Raw genomic sequence first — 17,972 nt, forward strand, 5'->3', positions numbered from 1 at the left:
ACTATACTTCTTATGAGTCATAGAGATGTACAGTACGGAAACAGATCCTTCGGTCCAACCCGTCCATGCCGACCAGATATCCCAACCCAATCTAGTCCTAGCTGCCAACACCCGGCCCATATCCCTCCAAACCCTTCCTATTCATTTACCCATCTAAATGTCTCTTAAAAGTTGTAATTGTACCAGCCTCCATCACTTCCACTGGCAGCTCATTCCATACACGTACCACCCTCGGCGTGAAAGAGTTGCCCCGTAGGTCTCTTTTACATCTTTCCCCTCTCACCCTAAACCTATGTCCCCTAGTTCTGGACTCCCCAACACCAGGGAAAAGACTTTGTCTATCCATGCCCCTCATGATTTTATAAATCTCTATAAGGTCACCCCTCAGCCTCCGATGGTCCAGGGGAAACAGCCCCAGCCTGTTCAGCCTCTCCCTATAGCTCAAATTCTCCAACCTTGGCAACATCCTTGTAAATCATCTGCAAATTTACTAGCTGTACCTCTTATGCTCGCATCCAAATCATTTACGTAAATGACAAAAGGTAGAGGACCCAGCACCGATCCTTATGGCACTCCACTAGTTACAGGCCTCCAGTCTGAAAAACAACCTTCAACCATCGCCCTCTGTCTTCTACCTTTGAGCTAGTTCTGTATCCAAATGGCTAGTTCTCCCTGTATTCCATGAGATCTAACCTTGTTAACCAGTGTCCCATGGGGAACCTTGTCGAACTTGCCTTACTGATCACATCTATACCGCTCTGCTCATTTCTACTCATTCCTGATGAAGGGCTTATGCCCGAAACGTCGAATTTCCTGTTCCTTGGATGCTGCCTGACCTGCTGCGCTTTAACCAGCAACACATTTTCCGCTCTGCTCATCTCCAAATCATTTATATAAATGACGAAAAGAAGTAGACTCAGCACTGATCCTTGTGGCACTCCATGGTCACAAGTTTACCAATATTGGAGGTGTAGTGGGCAACGAAGGTTACCTCCGATTACAATGGGATCTTGATCAGATGGGCCAATGGACTGAGAAGAGGAAGATGGAGTTTAATTCAGATAAATGCGAGGTGCTGCATTTTGGAAAAGCAGATCTTAGCAGGACGTATACACTTAAAGTGAAGGTCCTAGGGAGTATTGCTGAACAAAGAGACCTTGGAGTGCAGGTTTAAAGCTCCTTAAAAGTGGAGTCGCAGGTAGATAGGATAGTGAAGAAGGCATTTGGTATGCTTTCCTTTATTGGTCAGAATATTGAGTACAGGAGTTGGGAGGGTCATGTTGCAGCTGTACAGAACCTTGGTTAGGCCACTGTTGGAATATTGCGTGCAATTCTGGTCTCCTTCCTATTGGAAAGTTGTCGTGAAACTTGAAAGGGTTCAGAAAAGATTTACAAGGATTTTGCCAGGGTTGGAGGATTTAAGCTATCGGGAAAGGTTGAATAGGCTGCAGCCGTTTTCCCTGGAGCGTCAGAGGCTGAGGGGTAAGCTTATGGAGGTTTATAAAATTATGAGGAGCATGGATAGGATAAATAGACAAAGTCTTTTCCCTAGGGTCGGGGAGTCAGAACTAGAGGGCATGCGTTTAGGGTGAGAGGGGAAAGATACAAAAGAGACCCAAGGGGCAACTTTTTCATGTAGAGAGTGGTACATGTATGGAATAAGCTGCCTGAGGAAGTGTGGAGGCTGGTTCAATTGCAACATTTGAAAGGCATTTGGATGGGTGTATGAATAGGAAGGGTTTGGAGGGATATGGACCGGGTGCTGGCAAATGGGACTAGATTGAGTTGGGATATCTGATCGGCATGGACGGTTTGGACAGAAGGGTCTGCTTCCATGCTGTACATTTCTAAGACTCTATAATTCCAGAGACAGGGTCTACAATGATGGGGGTGATGGAAGTGAGGGTTCAAAGGGACACTCAAGCATGAAAGAACCAAACACTGGAATTCCTCCACAAAGCTTCCACTGCCCCTCCTCCATTTTAAGGTCCAATTCTACAATCAACTTTCTGTTCACCCTCCTTAATATTTTAATCTATGATTTGGAATTTTGATCTTCACTTAAGCACCGTTGGTTGCATTTCTGCATTATAGACAATGTAGAATTGAAGAATGTTGCATCAATCCTTCAGCTTGAATTTACCTGCATTGGTGAAGTTCTGGGTGATGTTTTCGCACTTTCAGGGAATTCATGCCAAGACAATGTGACCCCGCACAGCTGCAGATTCTTTTGGGCAAAAGCTGTGGGATGATGAATGTTAATATCTGGACTCTCATTTGCTGATTCATCACGGTATTCAATTCTGTAAGATACAGAAAGAGACTCAGAAAAACAGAGAGAGAGACAGCATCTCATTCAGACAAGTTGACCAGTGATCATCAACTTTCAGATTGCAGTGACTTAGCAAACTATCCACCAATAGGAAAAACCATTACAAAGAATCACAGTGAGGAAAATAGACAGCAACCTATCCAGAGATAGGTAATAAATGCACTCTTACAAGAGAAAAAAGTACTCCATGTACCTCTGTATTCGAATCTCCAGGGCAATCCCAGTTTTTGAGTTCTCGGGGACATGCTCAATCCTGAGGACAGTTTCTAGAAACGTAAGCTTGACTCTTCTTAAAACTTTGAAGAGAGAGGAAGGAATGTACGTTAGCTCAAGGACATCAATCAGTGACAAGCCATTGCAACATAAAACCTGTCTGAAAGTTGCTCTGATATATCAATGGTTTAAAGGCACCCAGTGCTTTACCCAGGAGGATGTGCACTGGCTCCAAAAGTCCTGTGATGCAGGGAAAATGGGGGAGCTGAGGGCTTAGCTCGGGTTCCAACTCCTGATCACAATGTAGGAACCTGTCCTGGAAGGTATCTTTGTGTGGCTGTCAGAGTTTAAGCAGCTCTCAAGGTTTGAGGGTGTTAGGTGAAAAATGCCTGGATGGGTTCTATCAGAATATATCCCTGAAGGAGTCAGTGTCTTTCAGAGGGAGAACATTTAGTGAGTGGAGATGGACAAAGACATAGTTAAATCAATGATGAAACCAAGGGATAGGTGGTACAATTAATTAATTATTGACACTATTATCTCACTCATACAGGATTACACTTCAGCAGCTCGAGGGACAGACTCTCAGACAATTTACTCAGCTGGCTATTCTCCACAAGTGAGCTACAGCAGGCTTTTTGTCCATGGGATGTAACACTGGATCATAACTATATGTGTAGTTGATTTCACAGGAGATTGGTCAGGAAAGTGAACCCAGGCTAGGTTTATTCACCTCTCCTCTGGGGAGAGCCGAGGTTAATGCTGTTGCCATAACAGAACCATCAGCTGAAGATTGGCGAGTCAATGCAAACTGGGAATTGAGCATTAACCTCTGATCTTTTCAGAACCACACCAGCTTGCACAAAGACACGTTCTCTCAGGAGGTAGGAATTCCCAAATTAAACATTATTACTGACCTGTTTCAATGGTTTCTGCAAATTTCTCTAGCCCTTCAAATGGCTGTGGTCCATCAGCTTGATCATCTGTCAATCTCTGACTCAGGCACTCTTTGGCCAGCTGCATACTGTCTGTCATAAAGCTGGACCAGTACATTGGCTCCGAACCAGACACTGTGACAGAACAACAACATCTCAAATTTTCAAAACATATCAGTGTGGCAATAAAAAAAACTATAACAAGTGCTGGAAACAAACAGCACCCCACTGATTCACCAAAGCACTTAAAGGAAGGAAATTACTGCCTTTACCCAGTCTGGGTCTACATGTGACTCCAGGCTGATAGCAACTTGGTTGACTGTTAACTGCTCTCTTAAGCAGCCAAGTAAGAGACTCAAACCCAACAGCTCAAGATGTTGGCCCAACACCTCCATGAAATTCTCAGGGCAAATAGGGACAGACAATAAATATCAACAACATTCTCATTTTAAGAAAAGCCACAATGCCTGCTCTGATGCAGGATTTCAATCCAGAACATTAGCCTTCCCAGGTATTGGTCGATAAAATAAGTTATAAATACTATCTAATTGAGCAGAAATTATCTTCTACTGAGGGACAGTCACTGCTGACAAATGCTAAATCTGACTGCTCTTTCATATTCAGAAAGTACAATTAAATCTGGAGTATACATTTCAACAGGTATTGAATTATTAGGTTTCTAAACAACTAGCTCAATTTACATTGTACTTTCAAACCAGAATAAGCAATCCCACATTGCTTGACTAAGACAGAATCAAATACAAAATGGACTCAAAGAAGGCAACACCAAGAAGGTTAAGAGGTGGGTTTCTAGGAATGTATTAATCTAACTGGAGAGAATCTAGAGAGGGAATTGCAGAGTTCAATATGACTGAATGATAAAGATTTGAGGCAGAGAAGGTGGTTCACCAGACCATGTTGGAGCTAGCTGAGAAAGAGGTATCAAACCTTAATTATTTTCCAGCTTTTAGTCCTAACCCTGTCATTGCAAACCAAACGAATATCCAAGTACAAAATTAAATCTCAGTCATTTCAGGGGATCATCTAATGCATCACCAGTGGACAGTTATGTGTTAACACTTTGGCTATAGCACTAAATTTATCTTTCAATGCAAAAATAAATGAAGGCTGTGGAAACTAGATGCTTCAGCTGCCCAAGTCCTCTGTAGACCTTATCTTAAGATGTAGCTCAAAACATTGTCCTTTCATTGAGCTTTTGATCACCACACTAGCGATCTGGAGGCCAAGGCTTAAGCGCTGGGGCAAGAGTTCGAATCTCATCATTACAGCATTTAAAAGGCATGGTTATATGAATAAGAAGGGTTTAGAGAGATATGGGCCAAGTGCTGGCAAACAGGACTAGATTAGGTTAGGACTAGAACTGGTTGGTATGGACGAGTTGGACCGAAGGGTCTGTTTCTGTGCTGTACATCTCTATGACTCTATGGCAGAGAGTGAAATTTAAGTTAAATTCATAAATCTGGAATTATAAGCTAATTCATTGGTGACCGTTATTGATTCCTGGCCTACGAGACTCCAGAATTATAGTAGTTGAATCTTAAATGCCTATGTGTACACCATCTATAGGATGCACTACAATAACTCAAATAGACTTCTTCAACAGTATCTTCTAAAGCAGTGACCCCTAACACCTCAGAGAACAAGGGCAGCAGGTGTACATGAGCATCGCCATTTTCCAATTCCCCTCCAAATTACACACTACCCTGATGTGGAAATATATAATCATGCTCCTTCACTGTCACTAAATCAAAATCATGGAACCTCCTCCCTAATAGCGCTGTGGTGTAGCTACACACCTTTTGCTACAAGGTTCAAGAACATAGCTCACCACTTCAGGGCAATTAGCAATGGGCAATAAAAGTGGCAGCAACCACCTCCCATTAATTCATTTTAAAAATTGCAGCACAGTGCCAATTTTTGTTTGATTATCCTCCTCTGATGGAATTTGAGACTTTTACAATGTTAGAGGTGCCATAAAAATGCAAACTGTTATAGATTGTTGTTCACCAATTGAAGATGTAAAAACTGAATCTACCAGATTTTGGTAGGTAATTGACATTAAAATTTACAGAACTGAAGCAGGTAAATTGATACATAATTTAACCCTGATCGATGCAAGTAGTACAAGACTCCAGCCGTTGTTCAGATTCCTCTTGTCCAATGTCACCGTTGTGAAAAAGACACTTACCTATCCGAGGCCTGGGTCGAAAGACCATCTCCAATCCCCGTATCTCCACTGCACAGTTTTCCTGAAGGAGTGATGCCCAGGGTATCGAAACAGAAATGTTTTGGATAAATCCTTCAATTATTTCCAAAGGTGCATCAAGTGACTCCAGGATTTCATTTAGGGACTTGAAACATAAACAAGGCATGAGCTCTAACATTGTTCTGGACAATACAAACAGCTTGATGAAATACTTTAAAAATAATTTATTCATTTTGTTTAAACCATCTTATGAACAACTCTACATCACAATTTATAACTTCCAATAACACCAGTGAATCACACTTACCTCTTATTCAATACTGTGAACTTTCTGCATATCTATACTGAAACAATGATTTCAGAACTTCAAAGACATTATGACTGTAGGTGACAGTGTGAGCCTAATTTTACAGGAAACATTATCTACACTGAGCTGTACATAACATTATGTGACAATAATAGGTCGAACTAACAGACCTCACTTAAAAAGCTACATATATTCATTCATAATGACCTGTCCTTGCAAGGAAAAAAGAATTTGTTGAGCAATTGTACTTTTTAGACTGAAAGAAAGCATAGGGGACAATAGGTCCCTGGCCCCTTCTCCATGTCATGCTTTAACCACTCAGCTAAGTCGTGAAATTTTGTATTCTTGTGAATTTCCTGACCTGTGCAAGATGAACACACTAACAGCATATCTCTTTTTATTCCAGGAATACTAAGCTTATTGGAGATAATCAGAAAGCAGAAAGATAAACACAGCTGAGTGTGGTACAACACCACTGGGTCACAGAATAATATAGAACATACAACATAGAAACAGGTCACTTGGCCCAACAAGTTTACTTTGCTATTTATATCTCACAGAAACCCCATCCAACCCCTCATCATCTGACTGTATCAGCATATCCTTCTCTTCTTTTCTCTCAACTAAAGGCCATCTTGCTTCCTCTTAAACCCATCAAAAGTTTATGTTCCACTACTCCATATGGTAGCAACTCCTAATGTCTAACCACTCCCTTAATAATGAAATCCCTGTAAGAAGACCTGATTATCTTTCATACATCTGGTTTAGGGTAAGGAACATCAGCAGGACTGCTGCTCATGGTCACCACACAGTGTATCTGGCCAGGTGAGATATATTTCAGGGAGAAGTTGAAGTTTGGTGGAATTTAACCAACAACTTACCCAGGGCACAGCAGTCTCTGAGGTGCACCAGAGGAGAGGAAGATGATATGGGGGAAGAAGACAAAAATCAAGGGTGTTTTTCGAGTTTCTCAACAAGTGGGGGAAGAAACATAGAAGTCAAAACTACTTTTAGAAGATTATGGCAGGAGGTAACAGATTGAAAAGTCAGACTCAGCTGGGGATGCAAAAGAACCAATAGAAAGCAGCATGCCAGTCAGCAGGCTGGCACGTCTAGCTGCTAAAAATTCCTCAAGTAGCTAGGGCAAACTGATGACAGGATATACAAACCAGAAATAATAATTCAGAAATAAATTCACTGGGTGATAGAAATCTACAGGAACGAGGGATAGAAGTGCGTGCAGATATGGAATAGTCCATAAGACTGAACAAGTAGAAATGTGTCGATAGCAAATGCTGAATAGAAAATAATGGATTAAGCAAAGGCTGAAAATCTGTTCATAATACTCTGTGTGAACCCATTTGCACTTAGATATTCTGTATGTCACTGCCATTTTCTGATATTTGTAGGTTGAAGATCATATCAGAGATTCTGCTACTATCGTCAAGCAATGGCTCAGGGGGTAGGAACATGTAGGCAGGAGTATGGCATTCAGCCCTTTAAGCCTACTTTACCATTCTAGACCATGCTAGGCCGTTTACCTTAATAACATTTTCGAAGGCTCTCCTTATATAAAATCATAAAATATAGGAGCAGAATTAGGCTATTCAGCCTATCGAGCCTGCTTAACCATTTGATTATGGCTGATATGTTTCTCAACTTCATTCTCCTGACTTCTCCCATAACCTTTTATCCATATATACTAACCAAGAACCTATCAGCATTTATCTTAAACACGCACAATTACTTGGCTCCACAGCTGTCTGCAGCAACGACTTCCACAGATTCACCACCCTTAATGGTAAACTCTTGGGGAGTGTTGCTGAACAGAGACTTTGGAGTGCAAGTTCATAGTTCCTTGAAAGTGGAGTCACAGGTAGATAGGATGGTGAAGGTGGTGTTTGGTATGTTTTCCCAATGCCATGCACTTTAATTTTATTTACTAACCCCATGTATGGGATTTTACCATAGGTGTCTTGAAAATATGCCACAACCACAGGATCTCCCTTATCAACTGCTAGTAACGTCCTCTTCAAATAAAAGTCAGGTTTGTCAGACATGATTTGACCTTCATAAATCCATGCTGGCTCTGCCCAATCAGACAATTATTTTCTAACCATTCAGACATTGTGATATGCTATTGCATTTCCACAACTATTGACGCAAGGCCAATAGGTCTGTAGTTCACCGATTCTCTGTCCTTTCTTTCTTAAAAAGTGAAGTTACATTTGGAACATTCTAATACACAGGTACCATTGCAGAATTAATTGTATTTTGAAAGGTGATCACCAACATATTGACTTCCTCTTTTTCAACACTTCAGGGGCAAGGTAATTGGATTCCAGAGATTTGTCAACTTTAAGTTCCATTAAATTCTCCAGTAATAAATGTTTACTAATTGTGATTTACTTCATTTCCACATTCTCACTAGACCTTTGGATTTTAATTATTTCAGGGAGACTGCTTATGAGTTCCTCCACGAAGCTGAAAAATGTGTTGCTGGAAAACCCCACCCCCTCTCCGGCCTATTCCCCCTCACCTTAACCTCCTTCCACCAGCATTCCCAACGCCCCTCCCCCCTACCTTTTATCTGAGCCTGCTTGGCACACCTTCCTCATTCCTGAAGAAGGGCTTATGCCCAAAACGTCGATTCTCCTGCTTCTTGGATGCTGCCTTACCTGCTGCGCTTTTCCAGCAACACATTTTTCAGCTCTGATCTCCAGCATCTGCAGTCCTCACTTTTTCCTGTTCCTCCATGAAGACAGACACAGGATACTTATTTAGCTTCTCTGCGATTTTTCTATGTACCATTATAAATTCTCCTGTCTCTGCCTGAAACCTACATACGTTTGACCGTTAATCATTTTGACAAAAGCTTTTAAAAATCCATTTTCACGTGCTTGCTATTTCACATTCACGTTCTACTCTCTCTTCCTTTATCAATTGCTTGTTCCTCATGTGCTTAATTCTCAAATCCTCCTAATCTTTGGGCTTACAACTTTTTTTGGCATCTTTACAAGTTTCCTCCACTGATATAGTATTATCATCCTTCTATCCCTTCAGGTCATGGGTTCACATTCTTCATCAGAGACTTAAGCAATTCCAGTGTCATCTTTCTGAGGAGATGTTAATCAAAAACTCGGTCTATCCTTGCCAGTAGACATTCAAGATCCCATAGTTGCTATCTGCAGGAGAATCATCTTCCAGAGTCCAAGCCAATGTTGATCAACCCATGTCAACAAAACAGATCAACCAGAGATTTATTTAATAGCTATTTATGCCAGTTTGCTGTGCATTAATTATCTGCTGCAGTAGCTACTTTACTACCGTGACAACACTTGCAAAATTACCCAGTACCTATAAACCACTTTAGAACATTCCAAGGTCATGAAAGCGGTATATAAATGCAAGTACTTTCATTCAACAATCACTGTTACACATCATGAATATCTGCACAGTTTTTGTGTAAGATGCTTACTCATCTACGTAGGAAGTTGTGCCAACATGCTATGGCTTACTCCAGCTCTCTATCTGGTTAACCCATACTAAACCAAGCTTTGCTGCCGCTGTGGTTTTTTTGACACTGCATACTAGATGACTTGAACCCTTACCGATTTGTCCAGTGGAACCTGTGCAAGGGAGCCTGTTCCCTGGTAGAGATCCACACTCAGCTGCTCCAGACTCAACTTCTCCTCCAGGAAGTGGTCCAAATATCGGTGCAGCAAGTACCTGCATGCCCTCTTCTTAATCGATTCAGAGAAAGGCCAAGGCATCTCGACTTCAACCCATCAACAATTATTTGGGTCTTGTCAGAATTATCCTGGTCCCGTCTCCCTCTAGCCCTGATCTCCTCCACTGCTTTGATTTGCGTTTTAGCCTATTAATTGACGGATTAATGTATCAGCATTCCCTTACTTTATAACTGTCACACTACACTCAACACCACTCTAAACCTTATATTTACACAGTAACTCAATTCTCTTCCCTAGCTTTCCCAAATTTAACAGTTTCTATTAATTCTTTTGTATTTTCCCATTCCCTCAACAATTCATCCTTGTCCTTTTTCATCTGTATTTACTCCCTCTTCCTGATTCATTACCCTCAAGTATATCATTTGTCCCACAGAATTCACCCCCTGCAGTGTTTTGCCTCAAAATCTACTCATACTTTTGCACTCCCCAATATTTACCATTTTTCCTCAAAATTAACTCCCAATACTACTCCCTCAATTTAACCCCTCACTATTTAAGCTCCAACTCAATACTACTGCCTCAATATTGTATCCACCACCCTCACTGTCTCAGCTTTCCTCCCTGAATATTTACCCTCAGGATTTATAGCGGTTTACAGTCTCAGCTATTACTCCACAACAGGGCAGAGTGCAGACAGGCAGGGTGACTCCAAGCTGCTCACAGGCCTCAGCGACAGCTAGGCCCGTCTTTCTCAAAGCCCTCTCACTCAGCAGCTGACGTAACCCCATACACAGCACTGCTGACAACACACTACCATCTTTCAGACTGGCGCGGACTATGTGCCTGTGACAAAAATAGAAGGGGAGATTGTCCTGCCAGTCACAAAGATGGCGAGGCCCGGCTCCGTTCTGCGTGTCTGTGACGCCATCACGCTGGCGCTGACGCAGGCGGGGAGCTCGCGCAGTCGGCTGTTAAACGTTCAGTTAATTTAAATTTCCAGGTTCGCGGAGTGAGCGGTTTCTAACCGAAAAGATGCTGCTGTTGCTGATCCGTTAATAACCTTCAGATACTGCTTTGTAAGTCAGGGCGCCATCTGAATAGAGATAACCTTTTTAATTCCAGCAGCACGGCCCCCTCCACCTCACCCTCCAACCCCCCCCTCCCCATCCAACCCCCCCTCCCCGTCACCCCCATACCCTCCAACCCCCCCCTCCCCATCCAACCCCCCCTCCCCGTCACCCCCATACCCTCCAACCCCCCCTCCCTGTCACCCCCCATACCCTCCAACCCCCCTCCCTGTCACCCCCCATACCCTCCAACCCCCCCTCCCTGTCACCCCCCCATACCCTCCAACCCCCCTCCCTGTCACCCCCCCATACCCTCCAACCCCCCTCCCTGTCACCCCCCCATACCCTCCAAACCCCCTCCCTGTCACCCCCTATACCCTCCAACCCCCCTCCCTGTCACCCCCCTATACCCTCCAACCCCCCCTCCCTGTCACCCCCCCATACCCTCCAACCCCCCTCCCTGTCACCCCCCCATATCCTCCAACCCCCCTCCCTGTCACCCCCCATACCCTCCAACCACCCTCCCCCTACCCTTCACCCACCCTCCCTGTCACACCCCTCCTTCACCCACCCTCCCTGTCACTCCCTCCCCCTCCAGCCCCCTCCCCATCACCCCTCTCCCCCTCCAACCCCCCTCCCCTCTTCCTCACCCTCCAACCTCCCTCCCCCCTCACCCTCCAACCCCCCTCCCCCCTCACCCTCCAACCCCCCCTCCCGTTCTGACCCCCTTCTCCCCTCCCCGTCCAATGCAACTCCTTATCACCCACCCCCAAACCACCCTCTAACATGGTTGAAATGTTGGGGCAGCATCGACTATAAATGGGATTAGTGTAGATTGATGTTAGTTGGTCGGCATAGACGTGGTGGGCTGAAGGGTCTGTTTCTGTGCTGTATGATCGCATCTTCTTCCAAGTCTCTTCCTCATTCTCCTTGCTCTATTCTTCTTGCTCAATTACCTCCACCCCCCCATCCACCACCACCTCACCCCTCCCATTTTCCTCCTGTATCTGTTCTTCTTCCATTCCTTCCCCCATCCCATCCTTCTGTCTGATTCTCCTCTCCCATTCATCTCCCACCCCTTGCCTCCACCCCTTCATTCTCCTGCTCTTCTATCCTACACTCCCACTCAATGCCAGTCCCTAACTCATTCAGCACAGCTGGAATGCTAAAGATGGAAGGTTATGCATCAATTATACAGGGCACTGGGGAGCCTCTGTACAGCATTGGTTATCTAATTTCAGGAGGGATGTTAATACATTGGAGACAGCTTGGAGAAGCTAACCATTTGGATACAGATCTGGCTCAGAGGTAGAAGACAGCTGGTGGTGGAGGGTTACTTTTCAGACTGGAGGTCTGTGACCAGTTGTCCGCCACAATGTTCAGTGCTGCGTCCACTGCTTTTTGTCATTTATATAAATTATTTGGATGTAAACATAGGTGGTACAATTAGTAAGTTTGCAGATGACACCAAAATTGGAGGTGCAGTGGACAGCAAAGAAGGTTACCGTAGAGTACAAATGAATCTTGATCAACTGGGCCAATGGGCCAAGGAGTGGCAGATAGAGTTTAATTTTGATAAATGAGAGGTGCTGCATTTTGGAAAGGCAAATCAGGGTAGAACTTGCTTCTAAGGTTCTGGGGAGTGTTGCTGGACAAAGAGACTTTGGAGGGCAGGTTCATAGTTTATTGAAAGCAGAGTTGATGGCAGATAGGATAGTGAAGGCGGTGTTTGGTATACTTTCCTTTATTGGTCAGAGTATTAAGTATAGGAGTTGGGAGGTCATGTTGCAGATGTACAGGACATTGGTTAGGCCAGTTTTGGAATATTGTCTGCAATTCTGGTCTCCCTCCTCTCAAAAGGATGTTGTGAAACTTGTGAAAATGATTCAGCAAAGATTTACAAGGGAGAGGCTGAATTGGCTGGGGCTGCTTTCCCTGGAGTGGAAAGATGAGGGGTGACCTTTATGGAGGTTTATAAAGTCATGAGGGGCATGGAGGATAAATAGACAGGGTCTTTTCCATGGGTTGGGGGAGTGCAGGACTAGAGGACATAGGTTTAGGGTGAGAGGTGAAAGATTTAAAAGGGACCTAAGGGGCAACCTTTTCATACAGAGAGTGGTGCGTGTATGGAATGAACTGCCAGAAGAAGTGGTGGTTTCTGGTACAATTACAACATTTAAAAGGCATCTGGATGGGTATATGAATAGGAAGGGTTTGGAGGGCTATGGACCAAGTGCTGGAACATGGGACTAGATTAGTTTAGGACATGTGGTTGGCACGGAAGAGTTAGACCGAAGAATCTGTTTCTGTGCTGTGCATCTCTATGACTGGGTGGCACGGTGGCACAGTGGGTGGCACGGTGGCACAGTGGTTAGCACTGCTGCCTCATAGCACCAGAGACCCGGGTTCAATTCCCGCCTCAGGCGACTGACTGTGTGGGTTTGCGTGGGTTTCCTCCGGGTGCTCCGGTTTCCTCCCACAGTCCAAAGATGTGCGGGTTAGGTGAATTGCCCATAGTGTTAGGTAGTAGGTAAAATGTACGGGTATAGGTGGGTTGTGCTTCAGCGGGTCGGTGTGGACTTGTTGGGCCGAAGGGCCTGTTTACACACTAAGTAATCTGATCTAATATAGACTCTGATCATAAGATTTACCAGAATACCTGGAATGGGTGGATTGTCTTAGTAGGAAAGATTGAGCTGGCAAAGTTTGTATCTGTGGTGTTTAGAGTCAGAGTGACTTGATTAAAACATACAATCCAGAGGGGTCATGACACCACTCCACCGCGCGCCCCCCGGCCCCCCTGCTTTGTCAAGGATACGCAGGTCCTGAGCCGCCTCCAACTGCCAAACCGTTCCCACCCACCACCTGGAGGAAAAATGCTTTATATTCCGCTTTGGGACCCTGCAACCACATGGGATAAATATGGATTTCAAGAGCTTCCACATTTCCCCTTTCCCCACATTATTCCAGTCCCAAGCCTCCAACTCGGCTCTCACCTGTCCATCGCTTTTCTCATCTATCTGCTCCACTCCCCCCTCTGACCTATCACCTTCTCCCTCAGATTTGTTCACCTATCGCTTTCTTAGTTACCTTCCTCCCAATCCCACCCCCATCCCATTTATCTCTCAGCACCCTCGTCCCACAAGCCTCAATCCTGATGAAAGGCTTATGTCTGAAACGTTAATTCTCCTGCTCCTCGGATGCTGCCTAACCTACTGTGCTTTTCCAGCAATGCACTCTCAACTCTGATCTCCAGCATCTGCAGTCCTCACTTTTTCCTCGATGTAGAGAGGATGTTTGTTTTATATAAGAATTAAGAATGTGTTCACTGTTTAAAATTAGGCATCAATCATTAAAATTGAGATGAGGTGAACTGACATAGACTGCAGTTAAACATTTGACAAAGTGTTACATGGAGGCTGATCAGTAACGTCAGAGCCCATGGGATCAAGGGCAATTTGCCAAATTGCATCCAAAATTGCTTTAGCGACAGGAGGCAGATGTTTTTTGTGACTGGAGGACTGTGTCTAATGGTGTATGTAGGGTTTGGTGCTGGCTTCCTTGCAGTTTGTTGTATGCTTTAATGTTCAAGACATGGTTTGTTTGTTGGATAGAGTCAAACTCCAATATTTTTGTTTCTTCATATGCTACTGTACAGAACAGAACTGCTTTAGGGACTGTATGTATATAAAGATGTTTTTAATGAATAAAATGTATATTTTTGATATAAAACAAAAAGGTGGTTGATGCGGAACTTGATGTTCTATGGGCTGTTCCCTGGGACACGCACTGAGACAAATGTCGACTGTGCAAACAAGACCATCAACTCGGTGAAAGACACTTTTTGGTCTGCTCAAAACTTGTTTGTCTTCCAGGGCAAGGATTTGACCTCAACTAGGTGTAGTAGGCTGACACATTAAGATCCAGGACTATATGCTGAGGGATGCAGTAAAGCTTGTGGCAGCTGCAGCCCAGGCACAGTGGGGAAAGGCCACTGTCTGAGGTCTGCCAGCCAAAGTATAATTGATTTGATTTATTGTTGTCACATGTATCTAAATACAGTGAAAAGTTTTGTTTTGTGAGCAGTACAGGAAGATCATAACAAGCAAGGACATATAGTTCATAGTGCTTAGAAAGCGAAGCATATAAGGTTATGGCTGCGCAGGAGATGCACAAAGCAAAATCAACATTATTTGAAGTTAGAGAGGTACATTCAACAATCTAACGGAGATCTACTCGGTTATTGGAACCTCCCAGTGCCTCAAATATACGTAAATGACATGTTGCATAAGTAATGAATCCTTTGGGTTTGTTAGCTGGAACTGTCAGGATAGTCAAACGTTTGTAAGTTCTCCATGTACTAAGCATGTTTAGTAATTAGTGCTTTAGATTCACTGCGTTAGTGATTTTGTATGTGTATAAAGATTTTTATGAATAAAGTATATTTTTGAAATAAAGTGCTTGATGACTGGTACAGACACAATAGATTAAAGGTGCTGTTTTCGTGCTGTAAAATTCTGACTAGGTGAAATGTTTTCGCAGGGTTTCATGAGTCTTTGGAACTTTCCCTGAAAAGATGATAGTAGCAGAATTCTTGAATATTTTTAATGCCTAGTTGGATAAATTCTTGTTAAGCAAGGGTGTGAATGGTGATTTGAGGTAGGTAAGAAAAATTTGAGATTACAAACAGATCAACCATGATTTTACTGAATGACCGAGTAGGCTCAAGCAGCCAAAAGACGACGTCTTTGTTCATCCCCTTATTCTACCTGATGTGTTGCTGTAAGCTCAAAGAAAGTAGTTACCTTAGAAAAGTAACTATTTAGAAAACCTTAGATTTGAGACATTGTCAAGTTTGTCGAGCAAAATTTGAATCCATCAGTTGAATAGCCTTAACTGACAGATTTGCACATAAATGAAATGCTATCATCTCTTTCTTCTAAATCTTTCCTTCTGTGCATTGATACGTTAATGGTAAATGTAGGTTCATCAAATGTGATCTTGAATTGATTATTAGGGATGTATCCAGGAGCTATTAATTGGTCTATATAATTTCAAATAATTGTTTCACTTTATTTTACAGTCTTCAAAAGTACTCTCTCATATCACCTCCAGGAAATGGACTGTGATTCCCACGATCTGAAGGAGTCAATGTTTAATAATTTCAGTGATGTTGCAGATTGGGAGGAGAGAGACTTTGCCGGGGCAGAGGTGAAGGATATGAGAGTGGAGGCGGAGGCAGTGGTCAATGATGTCAACTTTGCTGTTCGTCACATGGCTGTCTCAAAAAGCCTCCCAATTGGAGAAGATGTTGCCTACATTAATGTAGAAACAAAAGAAGGAAACAGATACTGTCTTGAGCTAACTGAAGCAGGACTCCGGGTGAGAAGAGCAACTGACATACCAGCTCATACAAAAATATCTTTTAATCGGGGTTAATGATCCTGTGTCTCACTTAATTTTTACTACTTTATCGCCTCTTAATGATGGCTTTTACGCTATTTTGACTTGTAAGGCCACAATGATGTTTCTTAAACATGTCTTGCAATCGGGAGATGGTGGAATAGTCCTAATTATACTCGATTACTTATCCAAAGGCCCAGGCTAATGCTGTCACCAAGGCAGCAGGTAGGATTTAAATTCAGATAATAAAATCTGAAATATTCAGATCTGAAAGAGATATGGGGTGAAAGCAGGAATATGACCTTGATATAGAGGATCAGCATGAGTGGCATAGCAAGCTCAAAGGGCCAAATGGCCTACACCTGCTTCTGGTTTCAGTCAGGTCCTGATGGATTTTTTTTATTGGGTAAGTTAACAATAAATTGTCTCAGGTGTTAAAGGAGTTAAAATCCAGATGTCACAGATTTATGGTGATTTGCAAAGGAACCAGAAGTCGGATTTAAAAAATTAATCCAGCAAATTGTTGTGATCTGAAAAGCTCCTGAAAGCAAATGCAACAGTAACTTTCAAAGAACAATTTGAGAAATACTTGAAGGAGAAAATTTTGAAGGGCTGTGGGAAAAGATCATGTGGGACATGTAATCTGTTTGAAAGGATTATCCCCCAGATCTAAAGGAATTGATGTTTAGTCATTACAGCAACCATGAGTGTTTTCAACTGAGAGACTCTTAAGGCATAAATATGGCCATGGTTTTGAGAAAATTGGATTAATTGAAAAGCTTTTTCTTGGATGTGTGGTGATGTTGATTTAGTCCAGAAAGGTTCTGAATTGGTATGTTATTTGGGGGATTTGTGGTGAAGGTTACAGGTTGGTGTGTTATTTGGGCAAGTATTATATTGGTTTGTGAGATGAAACATTTTGGGTTTTGAGTTTGCAGCATACTGCCTGGGTGGACAAAGTAATTTACTTTGCATCTAATCTTTTTTTCCTCTTCCAGGTGGTAGCTTATGGCTTTGACAAGGTGGATAAATCACTGTCTATGCAGTACCATGAAACCATTTACTCTCTCCTGGACTCACTCAGCCCCGCATATCGTGATGCATTTGGTAATGCACTTCTGCAGAGACTCGAAGCTTTAAAAAATGTACAGGAATGAAAGGCCTAAAACTGAGTTTTACATGAATTCATGCAGTTTTTGAGCAAAGTACAATGTAACCCTGCAAGTACAAATTCACCCCACAAGATATAGGTGTGTCTGTGTCTGTGTCTGTGTCTGTGTCTGTGAGCCTTTGCTACAACAACAGATGAATGGGCACCACATAACAATCAACAGACAGGAGGGTTCCCTCCCAGTTGGGGAACACTTCAATGGTCCAGGACATTCAGCCTCAGACCTTCGGGTGACCATCCTTCAAGGTGGACTTCGGGACAGGCAGCAGCGAAAAGTGGCTGAGCAGAGGCTGACAGCTAAGTTCGGTACCCATAGGGAGGGCCTCAACTGGGACCTTGGGTTCATGTCATACTACAGGTGACCCCATTGCACTATATATATACCCACTATATATATATATATATATATATATATATATATACCCACATGCACACACATATTTTGTGGGGTGAATTTGTACTTGCAGGGTTACATTGTACTTTGCTCAAAAACTGCATGAATTCATGTAAAACTCTGTTTTCTCACTTTTTAGATTAGAATCAATCTAAACATCATGGCATAGACAGAGAACACAGGGGGCTAACACCTTCAACATATTCTGGATTAGTGGTGCTGGAAGAGCAC

The 17,972-nt window shown here is 43.1% G+C and overlaps 2 protein-coding genes across 6 annotated transcripts in view; one reads left to right on the plus strand and one right to left on the minus strand.

The window, feature by feature from the left end:
* The window catches only part of LOC132818447 (autophagy-related protein 2 homolog B-like), a 114,316-nt gene extending 103,788 nt beyond the window's left edge, over nt 1-10,528 (minus strand). For all 4 annotated transcript variants that reach the window (XR_009644993.1, XM_060829518.1, XM_060829520.1 and 1 more), the window contains exons 1-5: nt 9,626-10,528; nt 5,690-5,852; nt 3,463-3,615; nt 2,526-2,628; nt 2,144-2,303 (exon numbers count right to left, since the gene is read on the minus strand). Coding sequence is in view for 3 of the 4 variants with exons in the window: in XM_060829518.1 (XP_060685501.1) it covers nt 2,144-2,303; nt 2,526-2,628; nt 3,463-3,615; nt 5,690-5,852; nt 9,626-9,787 (741 nt within the window). In the remaining variant the exon portion in view is untranslated. The remainder of the gene's footprint in view (nt 1-2,143; nt 2,304-2,525; nt 2,629-3,462; nt 3,616-5,689; nt 5,853-9,625) is intronic.
* LOC132818448 (GSK3B-interacting protein-like) lies at nt 9,679-17,382 on the plus strand. 2 transcript variants are annotated; one of them, XM_060829522.1, is made up of 3 exons: nt 9,679-9,739; nt 15,857-16,155; nt 17,175-17,382. In XM_060829522.1, exons 2-3 carry the CDS (start codon nt 15,892-15,894, stop codon nt 17,331-17,333), a joined length of 423 nt encoding a protein of 140 aa, XP_060685505.1. In that variant the 5' UTR covers nt 9,679-9,739; nt 15,857-15,891; the 3' UTR covers nt 17,334-17,382. The 2 variants fall into 2 exon arrangements, with proteins under 2 accessions (XP_060685505.1, XP_060685504.1); XM_060829521.1 differs by lacking the exon at nt 9,679-9,739 and adding an exon at nt 10,655-10,782.
* Nucleotides 17,383-17,972: the final 590 nt, after the last annotated feature.

Source organism: Hemiscyllium ocellatum, chromosome 8, assembly GCF_020745735.1.
Source record: "Hemiscyllium ocellatum isolate sHemOce1 chromosome 8, sHemOce1.pat.X.cur, whole genome shotgun sequence".
Lineage (NCBI taxonomy): Eukaryota > Metazoa > Chordata > Chondrichthyes > Orectolobiformes > Hemiscylliidae > Hemiscyllium > Hemiscyllium ocellatum.